Source organism: Trifolium pratense, linkage group LG6 (genome assembly GCF_020283565.1).
Source record: "Trifolium pratense cultivar HEN17-A07 linkage group LG6, ARS_RC_1.1, whole genome shotgun sequence".
Classification (NCBI taxonomy): Eukaryota; Viridiplantae; Streptophyta; class Magnoliopsida; order Fabales; family Fabaceae; genus Trifolium; species Trifolium pratense.
This window is the reverse complement of record NC_060064.1, coordinates 41,440,820-41,468,519: the sequence shown is the minus strand read 5'-3', so window position 1 is coordinate 41,468,519 and position 27,700 is coordinate 41,440,820. Positions and strand designations below refer to the sequence as shown.

The window sequence follows — 27,700 nt, the reverse complement described above, 5'->3', positions numbered from 1 at the left end:
TTAAAAATAGGGAGATCAAAAGTGCATTAAAGCCTAACATCTTTTATAAAATTAATCTTTTATAAAGCCTAAATTTTTTAGGTTTAATGAAAATATTTTTTAATATATATATATATATATATATATATATATATATATATATATATATATATATATATATATATTTTAATCTAGTTCAGGTGTCAGTTCTGACATAAAGTGGTTCTAGCTTGATTCTTTGACCAAACTTTGTTTACACTGTTTGTATCTAAAAACATTACCAAATTTGACACCTGATTGCAAATTTCCGGACAAAGTTGTGCAGTTAAAATGCGCACTTCCAAAAACATGAAGATTGTTTAGTATCGAAGGTGGAGTGAAAAAATCGTGCTCAAAATGACAGCAAGGTCAAAAAAAGGTTTCGTTATGACTTATGAGGGCTTGGCAGTTGGTATTAATCAAGTTTCAAAGCTATTTATATGGAGGAAAAAAAGCCATGGCATAATTTACAAAGCTATCTCTCTACGAAGCTCAAGCCAAGAAAGATGTTAAATACACTGTAATGTACACAAACACAAAAAATTGAAATATCTAAGTAAGATGCCTAGAAATAATTTACACTTCGAACATAGTATGTACATAGAAATCAAACCAACATTCAACCTTCAGTTGTGACATCCATCTTCCGAGTCTGCAATTGAAACATTTCAACTATATCGGCAGCTGTGCTACATTCTTCTGGGTTTCTGTCTGACACGCTGCTAATAAATCTTGGAAATCTGATTGAGATGCCTCGAGATGGATGAACTAAACCAATGGCAGCATGATGAACTGGGGATACTGTGAAGTCTGCACCTCTTATTTCCCAAACAAGTTGTGGACAAAACCACATGTCAGGTGTCTCTCCTGTTTGATAATATGGTGGCTTTTTTGACAACACTTTGTCCTCAGAAAAGAGTTCTTTCATCTGCAGCGCAATATCAATCTTCACGTCAGTTTTTAACTAGAGTATTATAGACACTTTAGTCTTGTGCTATTACAACGAGGTATACTCATGATATCAATAAAAACTAACAAGAACTAAAATCCTCCGTTTGCTCTGAACCCACTCTCTCCTACCTATCTCAAGTTCATGCTAAACACAGCAAGTAGACTGAAGAAGATATAGGGTAGTAAATGACCAATATAGGTCAAATTTTTGTTTCATAATAAGGTCAAAGCAAAATTATACAAACTTTCACTCACTCCAAATTGCAAAAATATTCTCTACAGATAATTACAAACTAATATGAAAATATAGTGTGTGTTGGACCAGGCAGGTAACCAAAATATGCGATTATTCTGCTATTTGATTTTAAATATTCTGATTATGTAACACAGGTTGTCTCCCTTGCCATGAAAATTGCCCTGGTCTTCAAGGTCCAAATTGTTCCGTGTCCTAAAGTTCTATTTTCCTGAATATGAATGACTAATGACTACTAACTCTTTTTTGACACAATGACTACTAACTTAGTAACTTGTAAAAGTGTACGTTAAAGAATTAAAAATTATCTATAATGATCTCTATGCAAGCAACAGTAACATCGATATGGCATATTAAAGACTTTAAAGTGAAAGGACAGTGAAATAAAAATTACAATAATACTCTTCAACTTTCTAGACGAAATGTCTAGGGTACTTAATAGTTTAGAGTTAGCTGGCACACCCCAAAGGGCTCTGCATCTTCTACGGTGGATATATAAATAGCATGCCCAGAATATTTTAAAGGATAAGTCAAAACTACTTGTACCTCTATGTAAAAAGAGTCCGAGAACCCAGACATCACTCGGCATACACTTTGATACTCCTCAGTTTCAGGATTGAAACATGCCATGAGAAATGGACTATACCTGCAAAGTAAAAGATTCAGATCAACAGCAGTGCAGAAATTCACTCATTTATAAAAAAAAGATCATCATAAACAAAGGGCATCTAGTGCAATAGAGCGGCGGGATCAAGGGAAGGGTCAGAGTCATTGCATATTCATTGTTACATCTCTTATCTTACATTTTGTACGAGGTTGATTCCACAGTTGGAACTTCTGACCTCTACTTACAACTAGCAATAGCATCAATCACTGCATCAAGGTCCCCTACTTAAAACAAAATATCATGAAGCTGCTGAAAAATGCAGGGTCCTTTTTCTGCAACATCCTTTTCCATTTGATGCACGTCAACAAAGTTTTATAGTATTACATGAAGTTCTAACGTTTGTGTCAATCGAACGAAGTTATGAATGGGTTATAAAAATGAGTTGTTCACCACCCAAACCATACTCTCAAATACACCAAATATATGCTCACCATGAAATACAGTTTAACCTAAACAAATTAATTTGGATGTTCTTATTTGCCCAGCCCCTTCTTTTTTACTACCTAATATCTGGCAAAAATTCTATTTTGGGTCACACCATTGAATTGTTGGGTCATCTCATGTTTGGTCAAGCCCAGAACTAAATACACACAAATTTTACTGGTTGGAAGTAACTTCTTTTATTCATAAATTATCTTTCTTTCCTTTGCCATTTGTGCCTTTGAATGCCACAAACAGCTCGAGATGCAAATCATTCTTGGATCTCCATCTAAGAGCATCTCCGATGGAGGAGGGTAACTCCAATGGTTGCTTAATTTTCTTTGTGGGACCAACTTGCCACATAGTACTTATGCAATTCATAAGCAACCAAACTAAATTACTCTAATGGTGATAAAAATAAGCAACACCTATGTGGGCTTTTCCTAGTATTTTTTTGTTAATGATAGTTATGATTTTTTCGATCGATCTATCTATTCATCAAATCGAGATTAATTCTATCTATCAATATGTATGGTCTTGGACTATAAATAATGATCTTTCTTTAGAGTTTGGCTACTTGATCGATTCACTTACTTCTATTATGTCAATATTTATCACTACTGTTGGTATTCTGGTTCTAATTTATAGTGATAGTTACATGTCTCATGATCAAGGCTATTTGAGATTTTTTACTTATCTGAGTATTTTTAATACTTCAATGTTAGGATTAGTTACTAGTTCCAATTTGATACAAGTTTATATTTTTGGGAATTGGTTGGAATGTGTTCTTATCTATTAATAGGTTTTTGGTTCACACGTCCTATTGCGGCAAATGCTTGTCAAAAAGCGTTTGTAACTAATCGTGTAAGGGATTTGGGTTTATTATTAGGAATTTTAGGTTTTTATTGGATAACGGGTAGTTTGGAATTTCGGGATTTATTTCAAATATTCAATAACTTAATTTATAAGAATGAGGTGAATCTTTTTTTTTGTTACTTTGTGTGCCCTGTTGTTATTTTGCGGATCAGTTGCGAAATCTGCCCAATTCCCTCTTCATGTATGGTTACCGGATGCTATGGAAGGTCCTACTCCTATTTCTGCTCTTATACATGCTGCTACTATGGTAGCAGCGGGAATTTTTCTTGTAGCTCGACTTCTTCCTCTTTTCATAGTTATACCCTCCATAATGGGTGGAATAGCTTTGATAGGTATAATAACCGTAGTATTAGGAGCTACTTTAGCTATTGCTCAAAAAGATATTAAGAAAAATTTGGCCTATTCTACAATGTCTCAATTGGGTTATATGATGTTAGCTTTGGGTATGGGCTCTTATCGAGCCGCTTTATTTCATTTGATTACTCATGCTTATTCAAAAGCATTGTTGTTTTTAGGATCTGGATCCATTATTCACTCAATGGAAGTTATTGTTGGATATTTTCCATATAAAAGACAACCACCAATACTACTTTTTACTTGAGATTGAGTCTTAAAACATTATTTTTAACGTTTAAGGTCCCTGGAGAGAGTTCCTTCTACAAGCTCTGGAACTTATTTTCACTCCACGTCAGCACACTCAAATGCTAAAAGACGATAAACTCCAAATCTTATTTTTAAGGGACCTGCTAAGGTCCCTGCGCTGGAGATGCTCAGTTTAAGCATTTGGAGAGCTGGTCATTTGATAGAACTAATGTAGTAATGTGAAGGAAAATGCTTTAAATTTTATGCCAGTTTCATTGCAGTGTCTTAAAAGATTTCAACACACAAAAAAGAAAGAAGATAAACTACCATCCAGCTTTCCTTCCATTTCCATGCCAAGCACCAATTGGTACTAAATCAAGAGTATCATTTAAGCCTTCCACATAATCTCGCTTGACCTATAAAATGAAGCCAGGGGACATTAGACAGGTCCAATACCTCTTTCAGTGTGTGTTCATGTATAAAGCAACCAAAGTCCTGTAAGACAAATAATAACCTTTAACCATTTGTCAGAACGCTTTGATGGGGAATACCCAGAATCAATATCCAACGATTTCACCATAATTCCTTCACATGAAGAGCGGAGTGCATCTTCAAGGAAAGTATTTATTCTAGTTAATGTGGCTTCACATGTTAAGTAGGCATCATCTGCTTCGATCTACAATTGAAATGTTCAGTTATACCTAAGCACATTAAATAAGCTTCACTAAAGAAAAATAGAAAATAATAATAATAAACTGAAACACTCACAGTTGTTTCTTTTGCATATTCAAAATACCCAGGTCGTTCATCATAGAACAAATCCTTCAGATCTGTATAATTTCTAAGACATGAAAAAGCATTAATGGAAGTGTAATTATGACTTGCAGTACATTTTTGTTTTGCCTGAAAAAGCAGAAGATTCATAATATAAATGATCAGGCTTACACTTTCGTCTTTGGCGGAGAGGAAAACCCAGTAACCTGCAAAAAGTACTTCAATGGATCAGCACAGACTGTATTTGAAACGTAATATCAACTGTTTAACCCAAATAATTGCGTTTGATCTACTAAAAAATAAGGGACTGGACAGGACAACTTCAGTTGTACTGTGTTTGATTTTAAAACTGTTTCTGGGACCGGACAAATTGGCGGCCAAAGGACTGGACAAAAACTGAAATTCTTGTCTCCCACTGAACCACGGGACAACTTTTTGTACTCTACACAAGTTGTCTAAAATACCCAAATAACCTTTTGTCCATCAAACATCGTACAAGACAAAATTCGTTCAATACCTTGAACTTTATCCTGTGTTGCTCTGTTTGTTTGTCCAGTACATACATTTTGCAGATCAAACGGGTAGAGTCTTAAATATTATAAAAAATAACACATGCCTATATACATCTACTTTCCTTTAACTTGATATCAACAATTCAATCATTATTGATTAACTGCAACACTGTGATTAATAAGAAAATGCCACATTATTACCCTGTTTGTTTTCTAAATATAAAGACAAGATGATATTAATTACACCATCTTGCATACTATTCACCGATTCACCAAAAATATGATAGACTAGAAGCTTATTTAGTGGATAGTTTAGCATATACTCCTCTTTGATCACTGATTAACTATTGTATCCTGCCTTATACAACAGTACAGCAACCCAAAAAGGCCAATGCAATAAAAATCACTTTAGATGGTCCGTGAGAATTTCTATCAAGTCTGCAACTAATTCTCAAAATTGGGTAAAATGAAGTTTTAGATAATTACTGTTCTCCATTTGCAAACATGATATCGAAGACAAAGACACAAATGCCCACCTGCATGAACCATAAATTAGAAATAAATCCTGAGAATTCAACTAAAAAGAGAGTCGAAGAAAATAAGTACAAAGAAATATTAGAAATCCCCCAAGAATAGTAACAAAGGCTCAACAGTCAACGCTTCTATTAAATGTTTAAAAACTCAGATACCACAATGGAAAGGCTCAATTGTCATTGATGAAAATGAATACCTTTTTTTTGTAACGACAATGAAAATGAATACTTAAACATAGAAAAGGGAGGATATCAAAGATGCTTGTGATGAAACAAAATTTGGCCATAGAACTCTTAAGACTAATTGCAGGAATTTTATATGTTTTAAGTTGGATCACCCTCATCATCCTTGTCCAAGAGATAATACAACCCTCTTATTCTTTCGCAATTCCTATCATTTGCCATAGACAAATGTTAATAGGCTTACTTAGGAGAACTAGCGCTTGTCAAAAAGTCTTTTACAATTTTCCAACAGGCACGACTGGAATGATGCATCAGCGAACCAGATGGAATAGATTATACCTTGATCAGTAGCCATGAAGGTGGCACGCGATTCTCACTCATTGGCACATGAAGCAGAAAAGCAATAGTTAGTAAATGCGCGTGTTGTGCCTCACTAGAATTATCTTATATTCCTATGGAGTTTGGTTGGTCAAAGAGAGACTGTTAGGAACCCAAGAATTGGATTCCTAAGAAAGACCACTTTTATTAAGAAATAGGAAAAGAATAGGGGAGAAACTCTCCTTCAAAGGGTTTCCCCTTTCACAATAGAGTTACTACTCTATTCACAATGTTTAACTCTCCTTCAACTCTACATTGTGTTCTCCTATTTATACAATTAACTCTATAACAACCTCAACTAACAAACTTCTATAACAACCCTTAACTACTCTAATTAACCATCATTCTGTATCCTAACAGAGACAGACTTCTAAGTGGGGTTGCCAGTCGGAAAGTTGAAGTAGCCGGTAGTGGGAGCACTTGAAGTAGCCGGACAAAAAAAAGGTCCAGCGTTTCGGTAAAAAAAAGATTTTTTTTTTGAAAAAGTAAAAAAAAAAAAAGATTATGTTTTGTAAGTTTCAACTAAAGGCTCAAAACTACCAAGCATATGGAGCTGAATCTATATGAAAGAAAATTCTAAACAAGAAGCTCACTATCACACATACTCTTGCACCGGATCTAGTGGATAATATCCTTAAAGTCTCTAATCCACATTTCTGTTCATTCAGAGACAAACTCAGGGTATTTAGTATTTACTACTTCTCAGCCCCCCTAACTTTGAAGAGGGAATGATAAGAGTACACACCATGTACTCGGTTAATATTGTGTATCATAAGTAGCAGAGTTCTAGGACACTTGAGAATACACCACTGAGTTAGCGAAACATTGAGTGTTAGTCCGTTAGAGGTGGTTATTCTGTTAGAGAGTTGGTTAGATCCGAAACTAATGTGATTTAGAACATAATTAGAAATAAAATCTACAGATTCAGATTTTCTCTCAACAATTCTTTTAAGCATGAATGCTTTTCGTTTCTTTTTCTCATGCAAGTTACTGACCTTTATGCTCTCTTTAGTAACTAAAGTATCTTTGCCTCCTCTCGCACGTGAAGATAGCTCCTGGAAAGACATAATCCTATATCCATTTTTTCTATCAATAGCAACAACCTGAAAGGAGAAAAACCATAAATAAACTAGGAGGGAATAACAAAAGATTTAATTGCAAGTATTAATAAAAATTAGGCTTAAATACACTTTTGGTCTCCCTATTTTATCTGAAACAGGATTTTAGTCGCCTCCATTTTGAAATCCGGGTTTTTGGCCCCAAGTTTCACAAATTATTGCAATTTGGGTCCCCGGATTTTGGGCCCAATTTCGAATTTGAAGAGAAAATACAAAAATGATCACTCTTGGGGATCAAAATCACCACTTTTGGACCCAAAAATCATTTTTGGATAAAAATTTGGGTTAGGGCTGAAATTGCAATGTGTGAAACTCAGTGACCAAAACCCAGATTTCAAAATTGGGGGGGGGGGGGGGGGGGGGGGGGGGGGGCGGGGCTCAAATCCTGTAAAATAGGGGTACCAAACATGTATTTGAGCCTAAAACTATTATATGGCATAAAACAGTTATGTACCTCTGCATCGATTATGAAAGTTGATGCAACAGGCTTGCAAGATTCCTTTATCATGTCAATCAGATCAGGGAATCTCGAAGTTGATTCATCTCCGTTTCTTGAAAAAACATGAACTGATCCATCAACCAATTTGTGAATTTGAGCTCGCTGACCATCATACCTAGGATTACATTTATCTCAGTTTAGAGAGTCTTATGAAAAAGAGGTACGATTCATCCTTTTGCAACAAAGAGACAAGTAATGCCGAAGGATCTCAATATTCAATAAAATCACTAAACTTAGAAGTATTACCAGTAGAATAAACAAGATCATAAATTAAAATTATATGCATGAAGATATGTTTTCTCATAAGAACTTTGGAGTTGAATGAGATTATACTTGTTGCACATAAAACTTAAATTAAAAGTGTTACAGTTTAAACTTTTGCATTTCTTCCCACTTCATTTTTGTGCAACAATGCAAGTAGTCAATGTAAAATGAGCACTACCATTTTTTCACGACCATAAATATTCACTATATAATCAAATATGCAAAATTGAGCTTATGAAATAGTCAAAAAATAAATGTATATGTTGGTTTAACTCTAATTAAGTGTAATAATGCATCAGGAACCAGCCCACATGTGTGAATGACTCTAATCCCAAACTAAGGACCAAAGAAAAATTTAATGAGTCTTGCACCGCACTCCTACCTTTAAAGCCATTTTGGGGTTCAGCTAATTTCAAGGAATTTTTTCATTGATTACTGTTCGGCCGCGAACAGTCCGGAACAATTACTGATTTTTTTATTATTATTTTTATTCATCTCCAAATATTTTTGATTAAAAAATCAGTCTACAAAGCTTTTAGCATGTGTTTTAAATTTTAATAAAATTTAACAAAGAAATGCCTGAGCAAGGCATACAGTAAAACTCTACCAGATTCATCATATTAAATGCTCTATTGCTGTAGCACTCACTTTCAACTTTCAAGGCACATAGAAGTAATGTGGATCAAATCTTCATATCACCCATTACTATATACTCCCTCCGTTTCAAATTACTTGTCGTTTTAGAAAAAAACAAGAAATTAAGAAAATGTATTTTTGCACCTTATCTTCCTATTATACCCTTATTTTAATTCACCAATAATTTTTTTTTTTTGCACACTTTCTCTTTCGTCTTTCCAATAAATTTAATATATATTATGTACAAAAAAAAAAAATATGTTATCCAAAAAAAAAACTTTAGTTTTCAAAATATATATTAAATTTTTTACGGTTTCAACAACTACTCCTAAATATTTGGAATTTACATGAGGGTATAATAGACAAAATATAACCTTAAATTATCAAAACGACAAGTAATTTGAAACGGAGGGAGTATCATATATCCAAACAAGATTTTAAATGACTACTGGCTATATTGTGTCCATGGTTGTGAGCAATGACATGTCAAGGTCTGAAGAGAATAAAGATAAAAGGAAAGTAACTAATTAAAGAATACATACTTATATTCACATGTAAATGCTTTATTTTGAAATAGCTTCAATGCTTGGGGAATGCCATTGGTGATCCTACAAACAAAAAATAAAAAGGAAAAATACATTTTAAAAAAAGAAACTGAGGGATTTACCAAAGTGAGTACCCTTGAAGAAAATAAGGTTCTAGAAACTTTGCAATTAATCATAAAGCACTTAAGAAAGCGCCAATATGCAAAATAGTAGACAGAAAGCGCCAATGTATGAAACAGTATTATACTTTGCAAGCATAGGCTTGATTGGGATTCCTGGAACCATTGATAAACTTGAAACTGAAAACTCAATGCCTTTGTTCATGAGAGATGAGACTATGATATCCTGCATATAAACATGATGAAAACGTAAAACATTGTGAGAATACTGAACTATTGCTCATTCAAGGCCAAAACTATCTACAATAACAAATCACATTGGATGAGATAAGGTATGAAAATGTGTTTATAAGTGGTGGTGTTAGGATATAGAATGTTCTTGGGTTCCTAACAGGTGGGTAATACTCGCCTTACAAGCAGGTCCTGGAAATTTGTTTTTATGTGAAACCCCAATTCGAAGATGACATGGCTATCCAATAATTTGTTGGGCCACCAGTTGCTGGTTTATTCAGGTCACACTCCAAATGTCCAATCCTGGACATGAAGGGTGAGTGCTGAGAGTCCCGTGTCGAGTGTGATATGAACTAAAAAAAATTTTAGATGTGAGAGACATCTCTCACCTTATAATCCCGTTTTATAGGGTTGAGTTAGAACTAACCTAAATTCTAAGACAAAAATAAAATCAGCAATTACGAGTAACAGTTATATCCAACATGGTAAACTATTTGGTCACATTTACTACTAGTAACATAAGCCGATAAAATTTCTGCATTCCCACATTTAAGAAAGGTAAGAGCAACTGTTCAAATATTAAATAATTACCAAGTTTGGCAGTATGTTATATGCTTCGACAACTTCCGCAGAAAGGACCTGGAGAGGTGGGCAAATTCATTAGTAAAACAAATAGATCTATTTCTATTGGAGTGTTTTTGGCGCACAAAACAATCCCCATGACCATGTAACAATTGTTACTGGCAACCCTATTAAGCATTGCAGCCCAAATAAAACTTACAACTTTACATATAGCTTCATCCTTCCAGATAGAAGTTTTCAAAGCTTATTTCGGGGATTGGTTAATAATTGAACACAAATCTAGAGATTCCAGAATCATTGAAGTTACGCAGAAATTTGAAAGCTACCATACAATTGCTTTTGCATTACCTAGGAAGTAGTTACCAAAAGAATAAGCTTTTTGGATCTCATAAATCTAAGCTTACTCACTGAATTTGACTGGGTGATTTGTTAGCTGTAGAGGTTTCGGCAGGAATGTAGAAGATAAATATCTCATGAATGTGAAATATTTTTGCTGCTACTTGGTGAGAACACGGCACATGAATATTTAAGAAGTTTCTTTCATTGGTTTCTCCATTGAACTGAATTATTTATTTATTTGGTGTGGGTCAGGAAAATTTCGGGCCTATTGCATTTACCTCAGGAATCACATTTTCATTGGCCTTGCAAACTTTGGATAACTGATGTGCTTTCTTGTTTGATCATCTTGTATTATATTTTCCTTTCTCTAAGGACTAAGGAGAATTTCCTTTCTCTAAACTTTGGACCACTTTTTTGTAGTATCTAAAATACTTCTACTTTTGTTGAAAAGGAAAAATTAAACTGTCACTTTCCTAGATATACAAACAGATTTAAAGGATTGATATATTATTGATTTCCTCGTGTTTTATTTGTGCATATCTTTCATCATAGATTCTCCAATGAGGTAATCCTCTCCTATTTCCTATTGTCCCACTAAATGGAAGCTCCTCTAGACCTCTACACAGAAAATGGCATATGAAAAGTGACCATTATGACAAAATAATATCGGCCATTACAAAGTAAACAGAATACTAAAGTAGCATATTAATATGTAAACTTGGTCATAGTAAAATGCAAATGATTACAGAATGGACCTGAAGCGCTGCTTTCAAATTTTCTGCCTTTCCTTCTTGACACACAGTAGGGCGAGAATTCATAACAACAGCATGAGCCAATGCAGGCAAAACAGTTCTAAGCATTGCCCCAATCCTCAAGTTCCTGACCTACACAAGAAGCAAATTTGAGAAGCACGGACACTTGCATACAGAGATAAAGTCTAGAAAAAAGGGTAATTGATAGATACTCCCGCCATCTCATTATAAGTATCTCATTTGCAATATTTATCTGTTTCAAATTACTTGTTACTTTAGAGTTTAAAGGCAGCATTTATTAACTTCTTCCAACAATACCCTCATTCAATTAAACAGTGCACCTGACTATTCCACTACTACTTTCAACCACTCTGAAAATATGGGTATTTTAGACAATATACATTATTTTACAACTAAAATCAACATAACTAATCCTTTTCATAATAAATGTACACAACCCAAATCAGACGGAGGGAGATAATCAGCCACCATCATATGTGTATATTCAGAATAGTATGTATTGAAATATGATGTGTTGAGAGAGTCAACCATCAGTCTAGCCTGTTACTGTTATTAATGAACTAACTTAGTTAGAAGATTTGCGATAAAACAGTGAATGGAAATATGATTAACTGAATGTACAACTGTTGCATCAATGCTATATATAGTAGAATTGTCATGTAACTAATATAGTAGAACTGTCATGTAACTAACTGAAAGTGCCAACTGTAACTAAATACAGTTTGTTACTACTGTATTACAACTAACTATCTGAAAAGTTACATAGAGATACATGACACATCACATACATAACAACATATAATGAAAGAATCCTTCTTTTCCATATTTGTGAACACCATAACAAATATGTGAAGTCAGAAAAGTTGCATAAAACAAGACATTCTCATTTTTCTTTCAAAATCAGATAGACCTGAATCCAAAATGCTTATACTCGACAATATATCTTCTTTTCCACAGACAATTAGTTTACAAATATCTACAAATTTGACTAAAATACCTAACAATATTAAATTGTAAGCCCTTAACGAGACTTGTGGCATGCTATAACCTTGAAATGGAATAACCTCCCTTCCCTCTAAACTCCATTGCAACAAAAAACGGGGGATATTATTATTTACCAAGGTCCGAACAAGAAATTTTATCTCCTTTTCACGGCAGGAACGCATGAGATGAACAATGATGCCTTTCTTTCGTAATGTGCTTCCATTGCCTGTTTGTAAACTGATGTGCATTACATAAGAATATGTTAAACAATCATAAAAAAGTAACTAATAGAAATAGAAAAATGAAATAATTAATAGAAACGGAGAAGCAATAAAAGCATAAGAGAAATAAATGTTACATCTAACTATGTTTAATACACTTTAGGTCCATTCGCTTCATAAAAATTGTCTGATTTTGGAGCATATGAAAATAACTTCCTTGTGCATGGTTGATAAAGATCACAGGCAACAGTGACTGTAAAAAAGTTAATTCTAGTGTAGCGACCATCTTCCTCAACATCTCTGAATCCTTAAGAACATGTCCATCACCAAACATGATTTGTGGAGTTTGGTTTATAGATTGAGGTTCCAATCATTGTTTGTGCTTCAATTTCCATATTTGCACAACTCCAAAAAAAAAAATTATCTGCAAGTCAAAAACTTCAAGTTGGCTAATTCCATATGCTATGAGCAGTGGCAGTCAGCCCTATATGACGAAGTTTCAATTTCCTTTTTTTAGGGAAATTCAAAGGACCTAGGACGCACTAACTTGATTGAAACCTCAAGCCAAAAATCGAAATATTCAAACAACTTTTATAAAAAAAAAACTACGACGCCCACAAGCCAATACCACTCAATGCACACTTCAATTTCCATATTCCAACAATTTGATTTAATTAAGTCATCAACTAGGAGTTTTGTTACAAGGAGCTCAGGTTCGTGGTTCACTTAATAATATACATACATTTATAGTTTAAATAATCTAAAGTGAATGAGAAGTTACTACCACATCTAGGGTTCATCTTGAACCTAAGTCCACAGTAACAACTCTCAACTAAACATTTAAGGAGCAAACCACTGAGCGGTATATTAAACTATACACCCATAGTGAGGATAAAAGTTACAAAAAGAAACAGAACAGTTATTGACACCTTATCTTTCGTAGTGCAGAGTAAATATCCTTAATTAGAAGTGGTGTAGGTGGTGCGAGCAATCTCTGTGTTTGGCGACACTCTTGAGCAACATCACCTTTAAAATCCCAGATCATTCCAATTATTCAAAATCTTCAACGGCAAAATAGGTTTAGTTAAAAAGCAAAAAAATATAATAATCATCCAACCAAGGTCGCCAAGTTTATTATACATCTCCTTTAATTTCAATCGATTTGTCCCGCATGCCTCTTCGAGTGCTGTAGTGACTAAACTTCCACCAATATTTAGTTCCTGCATCAATTGCATGTTGCATGGAACTTTATTAGTGCATTATAACCTTCATTGCCATATATTAGACTCCTACGTTTAGTGTTAAACATGTCAATTTGTCATCTGGAAGAGGCTAAAGGAACATAAAAGATTAACAACCATAAATAATAATGTACTTTTCCATTAAAAAAACCTCATTAAAATGACCTTTAAATTGGCTTATGGATTAGAATTAGTAGTATGAATTCCTGCTTGTACATGCCCATGTGTTATTTACCATCAAATAAATAAATATCTCCAATAGAACCAAGGTTACACTCCTTGTTGTCATGATCCAAAGAAAAGGACAATAAAAACAAAAAGGAAATAAAAATTCAAAAGCTAAGGGATGCAAAATGGTGGGTTTTGACCCAAAGAGGCAACAACAATGAAGGGCTAAAATACAATAAATCAATGGTTTTTTTTTTAAGGAACTCGGGTTCGACACTTTAAAGTGAAGAGAGCTTTGAAATCTTGACACAACACACATATAAAAGCACAGGAACACTATAAAGGTTATATTTTACAAATACCGAGTTGAAATTTCAATATCATCAAGGCTAAAGATGGTCAAAGTCAAAACTTCCAAAATATGAAGACTGGAGATAAACCTACCACATTTTCATGGTCTGCAGCAATTTTGTTTGTACATAGATACACAGCAGGAAGCACGTCTTCTGGAGACAAGGCTAACAAACTGTAGAAACGTTGTACGTACATAATGTTTCTCAATCAGCCAAAATACTGGTATAGCTGTTTGAATATTCCAAAAAAAAAAAAGAGGGGAAATGGATAATACAAAGAGTGTGATCAGTATGAAAGGACCTTCTGAACATGTTGCATAGTATTGAAGTAGCTTTTATCTTTCCTTTCTCATCCTCAAGCAGGTTGAAGGTTCGTGCAAGATGTAAATATGGTGCAGGTTCTCCATCTCTCCAACACGCTGCTCATTTATGACAGTTGTATACATGATTTACAAAACAGATCTTGACTAAAAAGTACAGATATAAAGTTGAATAATTACTTCTACAGAGTAAATGTAGTGGGGGGTGGGGGTGGAAGATTAAATAAAATCAACACAAACCATGGTTCTTGGGGTTGTATTTCTCAGATGGTAGAGACACATGAGTTGAATCTACATTATCTTTTAACATTCTATGCATAGAAATATCAGGTATAACTTTTAACTCTTGTGACACACATTTATTCTCTAAAGGTCTGTCAATTTTGCACTCCCCTTGAACTGCTATTTCTTTTCCACCAAGATTGCAACCATTACAGTAATATATATCCAATGCCTTATTGATATCTCCTTTTGTGTTCTCAATTATAGTAATTACCTGCTTCTTTAATGACTCGTCCCCATTTATTATTTGCATAAACTGATCAATCTCTTGCTTATACAAGTTTCCAGCATCAGTTGGCAATAATTCTTCAACTATGGGGCTTTCATCGGGCTTTGATCCAAGTTGATCAGATTGGGTATCACCAGGCATCACAGGCATTGCTTTGCTGAAGAATTTTGTTATTGTTGCCTGCTTTGAACCACTTGATTCTGATTTTGCTTGGACTTTGACTTTGCCTTTCTTGTTTGGCTTAGTTTCACTACTCCTCTTTCTTTTGGAAGGGGAAATCTGATTTCGTAATGGAGGCCTTAGGTTAACCATTTTAGAGTCTTGACTTGGAAAAATGTCGCATTTTTTTAAAGTGCTGTTTGTATCGTTGAGGTTTGACTTTGAAATGGGACTGGTACTGGTGTCATTCGATGAGCAACACCTGGGTGTTGGAACTGAAGTTTGAGCCGAATTTACTTGCTCATGAAATTCAGTTTCACGTTCAAAGAAATTAGAAACAGCTTCAACGATATTGCTCCCAGAGATGCTGATAAGATCTAACATCTGGCTTCGGGTGACCCATGTAGGCAAACAACAACTCAGTTCTTGAATGACTTTCTCTTTTTCTTCATCATTTAGCAATGTAGGATCTTCTATGAAAGTTTCTCCCATACAAGATGACACACTCACAGCAACATCCGGATTAATATTTTTATCCTCTCCCGCATCAGATGGCTTCACTTCTTTCTCGATGCTCTTCCCTGGTTCCAGATCATCACTAACATCCTTCCCGGCTTCAAGACCAACTTCACTGGAGTCACACTGCTTAAAACCCCTTAAAAACTCTTTCTTGTTGGCCGTCTCATCAACCAACCCAGCAAAATACTTCCTCATTTTGTCAACATGTTTACTATCACTCTTCTCAACATCTAAACCCACAGTCGGAACAACACTCTTCGGTTTCAAAAACTTCACATATTCCCTAAGCTCATCATAGTTCGAATGCTCGCTATACGGCACAAGATGAATCCGACACGAATCCTTGGATCTAACCGCAAACTTGTCACGCTTGACTTCATAAGTCCATCCAGTAGGCACAAAACCCACAACCTTAGAGTACCCTCTCTCAGTCATAATCTCCTTCATCTTAACAAAATTAGGCCTAAAATAAGGCCAAGTCTCCCCCAACACATTCCATCCAACAACATGAATATTAGTCTCTAAAGAATCCTCAGTAAACTGACCACTCTCTCCGTACCCAAGCGCCCTCAAAACCTCCATTTTCCTAGCATCAACATGCACCTTCTTTCCAAACCTCTTAGCAATCTCAAGCAAAATCTTCTCCTTACCAACAACATAAGTAGCAACAAGAAACAAAACATCATCACCATCACACTGATTCACAACATCAACAACATAATTAACCGACTCATCTTGCGTAGGAAAAACAAATTTAGGATGACAATAAGTAGTATCCAAAAACACAGCATCAGCACCAATAAAACAACCAAGTGCAGAATCCAACATCATTTCATTCGAAAACCGAAAATCACCAGTATGAACATACCTCAAGGATTGATCCATAAACGGAACCTGAAAAAGGAACTGAACTGCGCCAGGACAGTGATTGGCGTCAATGAGAGTGATAACAGATCCATCGATTGTAACAGATTGGTGAAGATTGAGAGGGTAGATGAATGAGGAAGGGATGTTGAGGATGTTGATGAGGAGATGGGCGGTGATTGGGGAACAGAAGATGATGCCGTTGGACCAGGAGGAGGTGAGACCGGCGTAGTGATCGGAGTGGAAATGGGAGAGGAAATAGGAGACGGAGAAGTCGCCGGAGTAGCGAAATGCGTCGATGAGGAAGCGGGTGTTGGGGATGAGATTGGAGTGAGGGATTGAGGAAGAAGGGAGTGGTGGGAGTGGGAGAGAGGGTTTAGGGAGGTTGAGGGATTGAAGAGCGGTGGTGAATAGTTGGGTGGAGTTTAAGTCTAGGGTTTGGGATTTCGATTTCGAAGCCATGAAATCGACGATGCTATGCTATTGGTTAGTTAGATTTTGTGGTAATAATGGAAATGGAATGGAATAAGAATCATGGACATGCTTCGTTCGGCCAATGATCGGAGAAATGAGCGGTTTCGTTAGGGTTTCTCAGTCTTTTTCCCCTTTGAATGAGGTGGTTAACCTATGGCGCCAAATCTAACTGCTTCCTTTTCCTTCTTTTTTTTTTTTTTGCTACTTTACTATTTTTTTCCATTCATAGTGGAAAAATACTTCCTTTTTTTTAAAGTAGTTTTTTTTTTTTTTTTTTAAAGTAGGTTTCTAATATACAGTATAATCAATATATTGGACTTAAGTGGTTAATGTAGAAAATCCGAGTTTGTGGAAATCAAGGTATATTCAATTACTTATTTTTTTTTATTAGTCATTAAGGAAGCACTTTTTTATGTTTAATTAACACTTCAACTTTAGTTTTCATGAAGAGGGTGGCCATGGTGAGTTTGTTCAAGAATTGGAGATTTTGAACAAACTGATCATTATTTTTGGCTTAACTACACATTTGGTCCCTTACGTTTATTTTAGGTTTCAATTTGGTCCCTTACGTTTAAAAAGAATCAATTTGCTCCCTTACATTTCCATTAGGTTTCAATTTAGTCCTTTCCTTTAATTTTGTCACTAACACCGTTTGAACTATACACGTGTCACTGTGTCAAAGTGTCCACGTATCAGTCCACATATGCGAATTGACTGCCACATGTGACAAAATTGACGGAAATGACTAAATTGAAACCTAATGGAAACGTAAGGGACCAAATTGATACTTTTTAAACGTAAGAGACCAAATTGAAACTTAAAATAAACATAAGGGACCAAATATGTAGTTAAGCCATTCTTTTTTAACTAAACAAATATTGGTTTTCAATTTTAATCCTAGCCATTCAATTTTTAATTGACACATGTCATTAACTTGTTGAAAGAATTAGGTAATTGGAAAGATTTAAAAACGGAGCATACTTGATCTCGTAATTTTCTCGGTATGAAAATCTAAACTCTTCTGGTTGGCATTAATTTGTGCTGGGAAATTGAATTTAGGAAGATTATATGCTACCTAGACTTGCAATTGATTACTATGGGAGTCCCCTAACACTCATCCCTATGCTAATATGCTAGAATTTAAGAACTTTTTGAAAGATTCAATGTGAAAAATTAAGATGCATAATTTGAGAAATGAGATAAAGTTGTAACATCATATATCATAATCATCTTCTTCTACTGGATATGAGTGATATCATAATCATCTTTAAATTCAACACCTCATCTCCAAAACACATCAAAATTTAACCTCATATATCATAATCATATTAATATCTTTTACAAATAAAGTTACACTAATATGTTCTGAGAAGAAGAAAAAATCCAAATGCTATCAGAAATTAATTATAGTAAGGGGAGGGCAGTAGTGAACAATCCCAATCCAAAGGGAAAGGAAAAGCAGGAAATTGTTGACGAGATCAAGATGAGAGTTCAAAAAGGCTAATATGTAGCATACATTAGACTACATCTACTTTGCACAGGAAGGCAAATGGTAGTAACGGGAAAATTCACTCGACAGAATGCTTAACACAAGAATAGCCTAGTTCTCATTTTCTGCGGTTTCTCTTGGATGACCCTTTTGCTGATCGCATTTTCCTCCTTGAGTTTCCGTTGTCATTTTTCTGCCATTCAAGATTTATATTAAATTTTATAGTATCAACTTAATCATTGTCTGATAATTGAAATGCTAGTTTTCTTTACCTTATTTCTCAATCTCTTCATATGCAGCTTCGATCCTTTTTCATTCTTCGTCGTATTATCCTAAAAAGTTTATAAAAATCAGTTTTTTAAGCATATATTAAAAATAAATTAGTTTCTTCAATTTGATAAGTCTAATAATATCTTCATTTGGCCGAGTTGCAGTAAAGTACAATCAAACTGTTGAAGAACTAACCTCAGTATCATCGGTTTGGATCTCTGCAACCTCTTTTTTGTGCTTTTTAAATTTCTTCTTGTGCAGCTTTGGTCCTTTGTCATTCTTCTTAGTATTATCGTAAAAAGTTTATAAGAGAAAAAATTAGATTTTCAAGCATATTAAACTGTTGAAGAATGCAATCAAATTTGAAAAGTCTAATATTTTCATTTGGCTGAGCTGCAGTAGAATACAATCAAACTGTTGAAGAACCAACCTCAGTATCCTCGGATTCATCTTCTGAGACCTCTAGGTCCTCTATTTCACCATCACTGTTGAGAATGGCCTTCAGTCTACCTTCCCTATGTAGTTTTTCAGATCGAGCATGTCTCTACAGAAATAACAAAGTCATCATTAGATCAACATAGACGGCAAGTAAAAGTTGATATTGCATCAGATGTAAAAGATGGATGGCAATATTGATTCAGGCTCTATCATTTACCAAAAAAAGGTTCTCCATAAACAGGGATTGGATTAGAACAACCTTAAGTGTGTGACTAAACCGATGAACAATGAAGCCCAGATACTTTATACGACAGGGATACAAAACGATAGTTAAGAGTTTATGAATTTCTTCTCAAACAATAGTAGCGCAGATAGTAAAGATTGATGCATAAGCATATTGAGCAACCAAAGGAAAACGAAAAAGCACAGTACCTTTGATTGAAGATGATTCCGCAAAGTGTCCTCAGTCAAACATATAATCCGAGGACATATCCTGCACTTAAAAACTGATTTGAATTTTAAGACATAGGTGGTTGGTATATCTGCTGATAGGGGTTTCGTTTCAGCCATAACATTAGGCTTTTCAGAGTCAGATTCACTAGGCAACTCCTTGTTAATAAGCATTTCTCTTTCATTTATAGTTCCAGCCTCATCTTCACTAGATAGCAGTCCTGGATTAATATCAACGATAAACAAATCATGAGATTAAGGTGACTCATACATCCTCTGTGTAGGAAACATTAGTGATAGTGTGCTGGTCATTGAAGTACTTTCATAAAATATACATTCAACAAAATTTAACGGCCAAATCCCGTTTCATACTATACAAAAACTAAAATATGCCCCACAGTTCCTTCAATGTACAAAATATTCAGTTATGACATCTATTGATCAACGAACTATGATCCTATTGCAACTCAATTCCTCCCTCTACCTTCTATGATTCTGAAGGTGTCCCGTCCAACAATTGTCTCTTGTCAATGACTGAAATGTATCTTCCGACTATCCTCTTCCCCTAAACTATAATTAATCAAACCACTTAACTTTCTAAAAAAAAATATAAAACCTAGTAGAGGATGAAAGAAATTATCACTACACCACCAGAAGCCCTATTATCAGTGTGCCTAAAGGATGGGATGTCTCTCTTGTTCCACTCTCTTTCTCAACCATGTCTTAATTAGCACCCAAAAACTGTTGGGATTGAACACAAAACATGCACCAAAACTTAGAGTCTAGGTTATTTAATAAAAAAATTATAATCACGGCCTTCTGTATAAGTTTGATTAAAAAATCAGCCTTCTGCATTAATTCTGTTATACCAGAGCCTAAATTGCACTCTTCTAGAATCTGTACACATTTCACCACTGTTCAGGTCGAGTCAAATTAACCAAATATACAACTTTCTGCTACCACACCTCACTAGGTCACACCAGCATGCATGAATGTGACTTTTTCTAGTCTCCAATAAGGGGTTGATCAACAAGAATAGAGCAAGGAATGTCAATGTATACATTATTAAATTCTTTAGAACTGAGGTTGGCAAATTTTTTTTTGAGAGTCGCGTATAGATGTGCTCTTTGTTTGTGTCTTGAAGCTAGAATAGGAATCTTAATCACATACAAGGGGACTAACGTTCTCTAACATTGCTGATGTGATACAAATAAGAAATATTATCAATAAAATTCAAAATTTGAGCTTAAGGATAATAACTCAAAGCTGACAATACAAACAAACCCTACCTGCAGAGTTTGCTTCAATAGAGTTTGCTTCAATTTCATTGGCAGAACTATCCTCACTTTTATATCCTGCATTGCCAAAATAAAATGTTAAAAATGTGAATAAGTGACCAACAATAACAAACAGCGTCACAACAAAAACTCATTTTCATCGCGTTACACAGTAGCAAACAAAACATTCTAACCCGTTCCCAACAAGTGATGATGAAAACAAGAGTCAATGAATGAGCTTCAGTCACTACGCTTTCAGGCAGAAGCTAGGAAGAAAAACCACTTTGGAATTGGATAAATTTCTCAATAAGCACTTGCATATAATAAAATATTAAAAAAAACTAAAATATGGGTTATTTATTCATACAATATCTTCACATATACGTTGAAATTAGCTTCTCCATTTCAATTTTATGAAACACTCTCGATTTTAACTTAACAGTAGACACCTATAAGCTTAGAAATACTCTTTCAAAAATTAAACACCATAAACTTATTTGAATTGAGAAGCTTCCAAATTCCAATAGCTAGAAGCTAATCAAAATTCCAACCCAAATTAGGCCCAAATGCAGAGAATCTTTATACCTAATTCTAACTAGTTCCCCTGCGATCTATAGCTTCCATCGCACATTCTCAAGCAATTAAATGAAGGTACAAAATTTATCATCATGTTTGAATTGACTTATTTGAGCTTATCTACTAGGGTAAATACTTACAAGACTATTTGAGAGAATTTATGTAAACAACTTATGTCATGTTCATAAACTATTTTTAGGTTATTATCATAAGCTCACCAAGATACCTTATGAAAACAATTACAAAAAACAACTTTACTTTTTGCTATAGAAATAACTTGTACATAAGTGCTTATCATAATGCAATTCATAACATCACATAACTTGTAAATGCTTATACATCAATAAGAATACTTTTTTGAAAGAAAATAAATGCGAATAAACGAACCAGAAGATACTGAGCTAACTTCATCATCATTATCGTTATCATTATCATTATCACTGTCGTGGCTTACTTCAGCAACTTGATTATCATAATCTTCATCTGAGGATGAAGAAGAAGGATCGGAACCATCCTTATCACCATGATCAATCTTAAAGAATCTCCTCTTTATCATTTTTGTTCGTCTGGAATGAAACTGTTGCAAAAACAAAAACACGTGATTGAATTTCCCAAGTAAGAAACGCGAGAGGTTCCTGAAGATTTCGTAAACTAAGTGTGTGACAGAAAGAGAATACTTACACAGAGAAGAAGAAGTTGGCAACGACGGCGAGAGTGAAACGGGTGAGAGTCGAGAAACTGAGTCGGTTGGATACGGATGACGGGTTTAAACTTTGGGCCTCAAATGGGCGAGGCCCATGTACACGGTTCTACTCTCTTTCTTTTCTTGCTCATATTAGCGTTTTTTATTATTTTTTTATTATTATTATTATTATTATTATTATTATTATTATTATAATTATTATTATTATTATTATTATTATTATTATTATAAATTTCAAGATGCAATTATATATACGTAAACGTAGGTAAGATAATTACACTCGAATGAAAGGAAGATTAGCAATAAGCTGCGCTGCTAACTCTTTTTAGATGGAAAAATTGATCCTCTGAAATGCTATATCTAAAATTTTAGGAGACACTACATTGTTATTCATGACTTTTTCAACTCTTTTCAAAACATTCACAACATCTGGTGTTAGGAAACCAAAAGTGTCAAATGAAAATCAAATGTAAATGGTATAAACGCATGTTGATTGTCAGAACATGTTCTCTCATGGGGAGTATGGTTCAAATTGTCCTTCTAACATTTGATGATCAAATTAACTACCTAATAACATATTTGAGGACTAAAATGATTAATAAAAGAGATACGATCAAGGACGAATGTGAAACGGGATAAACTTTCAGGGACCAAAATGGTGGTTTGATCAATATTTAGTCTCAACATTGGTGAAGTGATATGTCTTAAACGACGTGATGATAATGAGAAAATACCAACATCGATGAAACTGTAAGAAAAATCATTTATAAAATTAATTTACAACATGTCATATGACAATAATTTAGACAAAATATTTAATGGAGGGGCTAAAACTCTCAAATTTTAAAATACAAGGATTAATTATGCACAATTGTGAAAATAGGGTATCAAAACTACGATTAAACCTTAATTATCTTAGTTTATATATTAGTATTGATTATCGATATAGTTTAATTAATTATAAATTTTTAGGTGAACACTCCGGTACACATCTTATTTGAATATGTACTTGTCCACCACCGATTTGAATAATTCTGATAGGTCCAAAAATTAATAAGGGGAAATAGTCAATCTAGTCCCTCAATCTGCAATTCGCTGTCATTTTAGTCCCTCACTGAGGAAAAACTATAGAATAGTCCCTGAATCTGCATTTCGTTAGTCAGTTTGGTCCCTGCTGTTAAGTTTGGCCGTTAACTCAACAAAAAAGCTGACGTGGTATTTTTTTGGACACACGTCAGCTTGCTGAGTTGGCACGAGGGACGGGAAAACAATCATTTTGGTCCCTGGATGTGCAACTCGCTGTCATTATGGTCCTTGACTCAAGAAAAAAAATACAAAATAGTCCTTGGCCTTGCAATTCGTTAGTCACTTTGGTCCCTAATGTTGAAAATTGTCGCTAACTTTATAAAAGAACTGAAGTGACATTTTTTAGGGACACGTGACACGCAGATTTAACAGATTTGTGTGACAGTTGGATGAATGATGTGGTTAGGGACTAAAATGACATTACTTTTTATTTTCTCTCAATTTCTTTATCTTCTTCCTCGCATTCTTCTTCATACATTCAATAATCTAACAACAACTTATTTCGCTTCTTCTTTTAAATTCTGTTGTTATGCATACTTTTTTTCTCTTCATTTATGTATCTTCTTCATACATGAAATTACCTAACAACCCATTTTGCTTCTTCTTCTTTCAATTTTTTTTTGTTGGCTTTCACCACCAGTTTAATCTGGTTCGGGGGTTAGTTCTGGCATCAAGTGGTTCCGGCCCCTCCCGATCGCAGTTGTGAGGGATCGAACCGTGGTCCTTCCTACCAAGTTCAGCAACAATTACCACTGAACCAACTAACGATTGGTTCCTTGTTTCAAATTATGTTGTTATGCAAATTCTATGGGGGAAATTAGATACTACCCCACCCGTTCCTTTTTATTTGTTGTTTTAGATTATTATACACTATTCATATAATCTACTTTGACCATAACTTTTTATTAATATATAAAAACCAAATGTTAGCAAATAAGATATCGTTCAATTTGTCTCGAAAAAAAAGAAGATATTGTTCAATTTGTCTCGACGAATGTTCTCAAAATATAAAATTTTCATAATTTTTATAATAGATAATTAAAGTTATTAGTGATTAAAGCTACGCATTGACATGTGTACAGTGATAAAAAACGAAAAATAAAAAGGAACGAATGAAGTAGTTTATATATGATTTTTAGGTAAATAAATAGGTGCCAATGATTTTTTCTTTAAAAATTGGGTTTAAAATTATGGGCTTTATTCATAAATGTACGAAGAAAAATGAAGAAGAATGAGAGGAAGAAGATAAAGAAATGACGAGAAAATAAAAAGTAATGTCATTTTAGTCTCTGGTCACATTATCCATCCAGATGTCACACAAATATGTTAAATCTGCGTGCCATGTGACCCTAAAAAATCTCACTTCAGTTTTTTTATAAAGTTAACAATTTTTAACGCAAGGGACCAAAGTGACTAACAGATTGCAGAGTCAAGGTCTATTTTGTATTTTTTTTTTAGTTAGGGACCATAATGACAGCGAGTTGCACATTCAGGGACCAAAATGGTTGTTTCCCCGTCCCTCGTGCCAACTCAGCAAGCTGACGTGTTTCCAAAAAAATGTCACGTCAGCTTTTTGTTGATTTAACAGTCAAACTTAACAGCAGGGACCAAACTTACTAACAGAATGCAGATTCAGGGACTATTCTATAGTTTATAAGGCTAAATTGCACTTTTGCACTTTTAAGTTAGTTTGCCCGCCCCGCTTTTGGACGGACTTAAGCAGAGTGGCTAAATGTGGTCAGTCGTTTGCTTTGCCGCCCCTAGGAGTCATGGATTGAGGTGTGTTGCCTTTTCTTAGTGTAGTTACACCTAAATTTATTAAAATTTAATAGATAAATTGCTTTGTTGGTCCCTTAACTAAATTGTTGGTTTTGTTTTGGTTTCGTAAGTAATTTTCTTTCCACTTTAACTATGTCTTCTTCCGTAGTCACAATGGTCCATTCTATTAATTTTTAACCTCAAATGTATAAGGTGAATCAACATCATAGGTGAACCAACATCTAATATTATTATATTGGTATGCATGCATTTTGTATAACATTTAGATGTTTAGCTTTTTGAAATATCTCATCTTTTAAAAAATAAACATAGAGAAAATAACTAGTACTTTTTTTATTTAAATCGGATATCCTTTGCATACAACCGCAGAGATTAATCTCTCGAATTTTGTAGTACCCAAATAAGCGGCAAACTCTCCTTAAGAGTTTTAACGCTGCAACATGTTCAAGTAAGAGATTGAATTGGTAATCTAGGTGTATTTTGTGTGTGCGCAAGACGCATCTAATTTGAAAATGAATAATATATTTTTAATTTGAAAATGAATAATGTATTTTGTGCGGATTGAGCGGGCTTGATTTATGAGCTTGATCTTTTAAGTTGGTCTACCCCGCCCAGCTTTTGGACGAACTTAAGCAGGGTGGCCTAAATGAGGTCAGTCGTATGCTTTGCCACACCTAGGAGTCAGGGATCGAGGTGTGTTGTTTTTTCTTAGTGTAGTTACACCTGAATTTATTAAAATTTAATAGATAAATTACTTTTTTGGTCCGTTACCTAAATTGTTGGTTTTGTTTTGGTTTCGTAAGTAATTTTCTTTCCACTTCAACTATATCTCCTTCCTTAGTCACAATGGTTCATTCTATTAATTTTTAACCTTAAATGTATAAGGTGAATCAACATCGTAGGTGAACCAACATCTAATATTATTATATTGGTATGCATGCATTTTGTATAACATTTAGATGTTTAGCTTTTTGAAATATCTCATCTTTAAAAAAAATAAACATAGAGAAAATAACTAGTACATTTTTTAAATTAATCGGATATCCTCAGCACGCAACTGCAGAGATTAATCTCTCGAATTTTGTTGTACCCAAATAAGCGGAAAACTCTCCTCAAGAGTTTTAACGCCGCAACATGTTCAAGTATGAGATCGAATTGGTAACTAGGTGTATTTTGTGTGTGCGCAAGACGCATCTAATTTGGAAATGAATAATATATTTTTAATTTGAAAATGAATAATGTATTTTGTGCGGACCGAGCGAACTTGATTTATGAGCTTGAACTTTTAAGTTAGTTTGCCCCGCCCCGCTTTTGGACTAGCCTAAGCAGGGTGACCTAAATGGGGTCAATCGTCTGCTTTGCCACCCCTAGGAGTCGAGGATCGAGGTGTGTTGTCTTTTCTTAGTGTAGTTACACCTAAATTTATTAAAATTTAATAGATAAATTACTTTGTTGGTCCCTTAAGTAAATTGTTGGTTTTGTTTTGGTTTTGTAAGTAATTTTCTTTTCATTTTAACAATGTCTCCTTAGTCACAATGGTCCATTCTATTAATTTTTAACCTCAAATATATAAGGTGAATCAACATCGTAGGTGAACCAACATCTAATATTATTATATTGGTATGCATGCATTTTGTATAACATTTAGATGTTTAGCTTTTTGAAATATCTCATATTTTAAAAAATAAACATATAACTAGTAGTATTTGTTTTTTTTTTTTTATTTTTAAAATCGAATATTCTCTGCACGCAACTCCAGAGATTAATCTCTCGAATTTTGTAGTACTCGAATAAGCGGAAAACTCTCCTTAAGAGTTTTAAAGCTGCAACATGTTCAAGTAAGAGATCGAATTGGTAACTAGGTGTATTTGTGTGTGCGCAAGATGCATCTAATTTGAAAATGAATACTCTCTCCGTTCTAAATCTTTAGTCTTTTTACCTTTTTAGTTTTGTCCCAAAATTTTAGTCATTTTAAGAAACCAATGCACATTTAGTGATACTTTACCATTTGTACTCTTACTAAAGTTAAAATATTAATTAAATATATTTTCTCTTTCTTAATAAAGTAAGGGTAAAAATGATTTTACTTATCATTTTTATCATTTCTTAATCTCCGTGAAAAACTTCAAAATGACTAAAGTTTTGGGATGGAGGGAGTAATATATTTTTAATCGTTGTTTGTAATAAGGGAGTTTTTTTTTTTTTTTTTTTTTTGTGGTGTTAATAAGAGGTGTTTATAAGTACAAGCAATCTGTTTTAGTTGGTGACTCAATTCAATTTACATTTTATCCCGATCCGTTTAAGTGCAGGTGTAATCTGAACCAATCCGTTTTAATGCTTAAGGTAATGGGATTATAATTATAAACCTTTGAACTCGTGAACCCAACCGGTTAAAACATTTATTAATTTTTTTTATTATTGATAATATATTCTAAGATTTTTTTTTTTGACTAAATATAGTTTAAGTTTAATGTGTTAAAATCTTAAATTTTGATATTATATTTAAAGTGTTTCATGTGATTTTTTCAAGTCTTTAAATTTTAAATTGTAAAATTTTAGTTTAAA

General features: G+C 34.1%; 2 protein-coding genes across 8 annotated transcripts; both read right to left on the bottom strand.

Annotated features, from left to right (window-relative positions):
* Window positions 1–403: 403 nt before the first annotated feature.
* LOC123888495 (DNA ligase 6) lies at window positions 404–17,278 on the bottom strand. 5 transcript variants are annotated; one of them, XM_045937574.1, is made up of 20 exons: window positions 16,598–17,244; window positions 14,781–16,425; window positions 14,522–14,639; window positions 14,312–14,393; window positions 13,576–13,678; window positions 13,388–13,484; window positions 12,372–12,474; window positions 11,236–11,364; window positions 10,151–10,198; window positions 9,457–9,554; window positions 9,207–9,272; window positions 7,720–7,879; window positions 7,143–7,250; window positions 5,540–5,589; window positions 4,713–4,747; window positions 4,536–4,597; window positions 4,282–4,443; window positions 4,095–4,183; window positions 1,769–1,868; window positions 404–946 (listed from the first exon to the last, which is right to left on the bottom strand). In XM_045937574.1, exons 2-20 carry the CDS (start codon window positions 16,309–16,311, stop codon window positions 638–640), a joined length of 3,450 nt encoding a protein of 1,149 aa, XP_045793530.1. In that variant the 5' UTR covers window positions 16,312–16,425; window positions 16,598–17,244; the 3' UTR covers window positions 404–637. The 5 variants fall into 5 exon arrangements, 4 of the variants coding, with proteins under 4 accessions (XP_045793530.1, XP_045793528.1, XP_045793529.1 ...); XM_045937572.1 differs by having other exon boundaries at window positions 14,781–17,278; XM_045937573.1 differs by lacking the exon at window positions 5,540–5,589 and having other exon boundaries at window positions 4,536–4,608; window positions 14,781–17,244.
* Window positions 17,279–18,355: 1,077 nt separating this feature from the next.
* Window positions 18,356–22,377, bottom strand: LOC123892996 (suppressor protein SRP40). Of its 3 annotated transcripts, none has more exons than XM_045942906.1 (8): window positions 22,249–22,377; window positions 21,955–22,144; window positions 21,004–21,069; window positions 19,697–19,935; window positions 19,257–19,370; window positions 19,022–19,108; window positions 18,829–18,888; window positions 18,356–18,749 (listed from the first exon to the last, which is right to left on the bottom strand). In XM_045942906.1, the coding sequence occupies exons 2-8, from the start codon at window positions 22,121–22,123 to the stop codon at window positions 18,675–18,677; spliced, it is 810 nt and encodes a 269-aa protein (XP_045798862.1). In that variant the 5' UTR covers window positions 22,124–22,144; window positions 22,249–22,377; the 3' UTR covers window positions 18,356–18,674. The 3 variants fall into 3 exon arrangements, with proteins under 3 accessions (XP_045798862.1, XP_045798863.1, XP_045798864.1); XM_045942907.1 differs by having other exon boundaries at window positions 19,022–19,105; XM_045942908.1 differs by lacking the exons at window positions 19,022–19,108; window positions 22,249–22,377 and having other exon boundaries at window positions 21,955–22,236.
* Window positions 22,378–27,700: the final 5,323 nt, after the last annotated feature.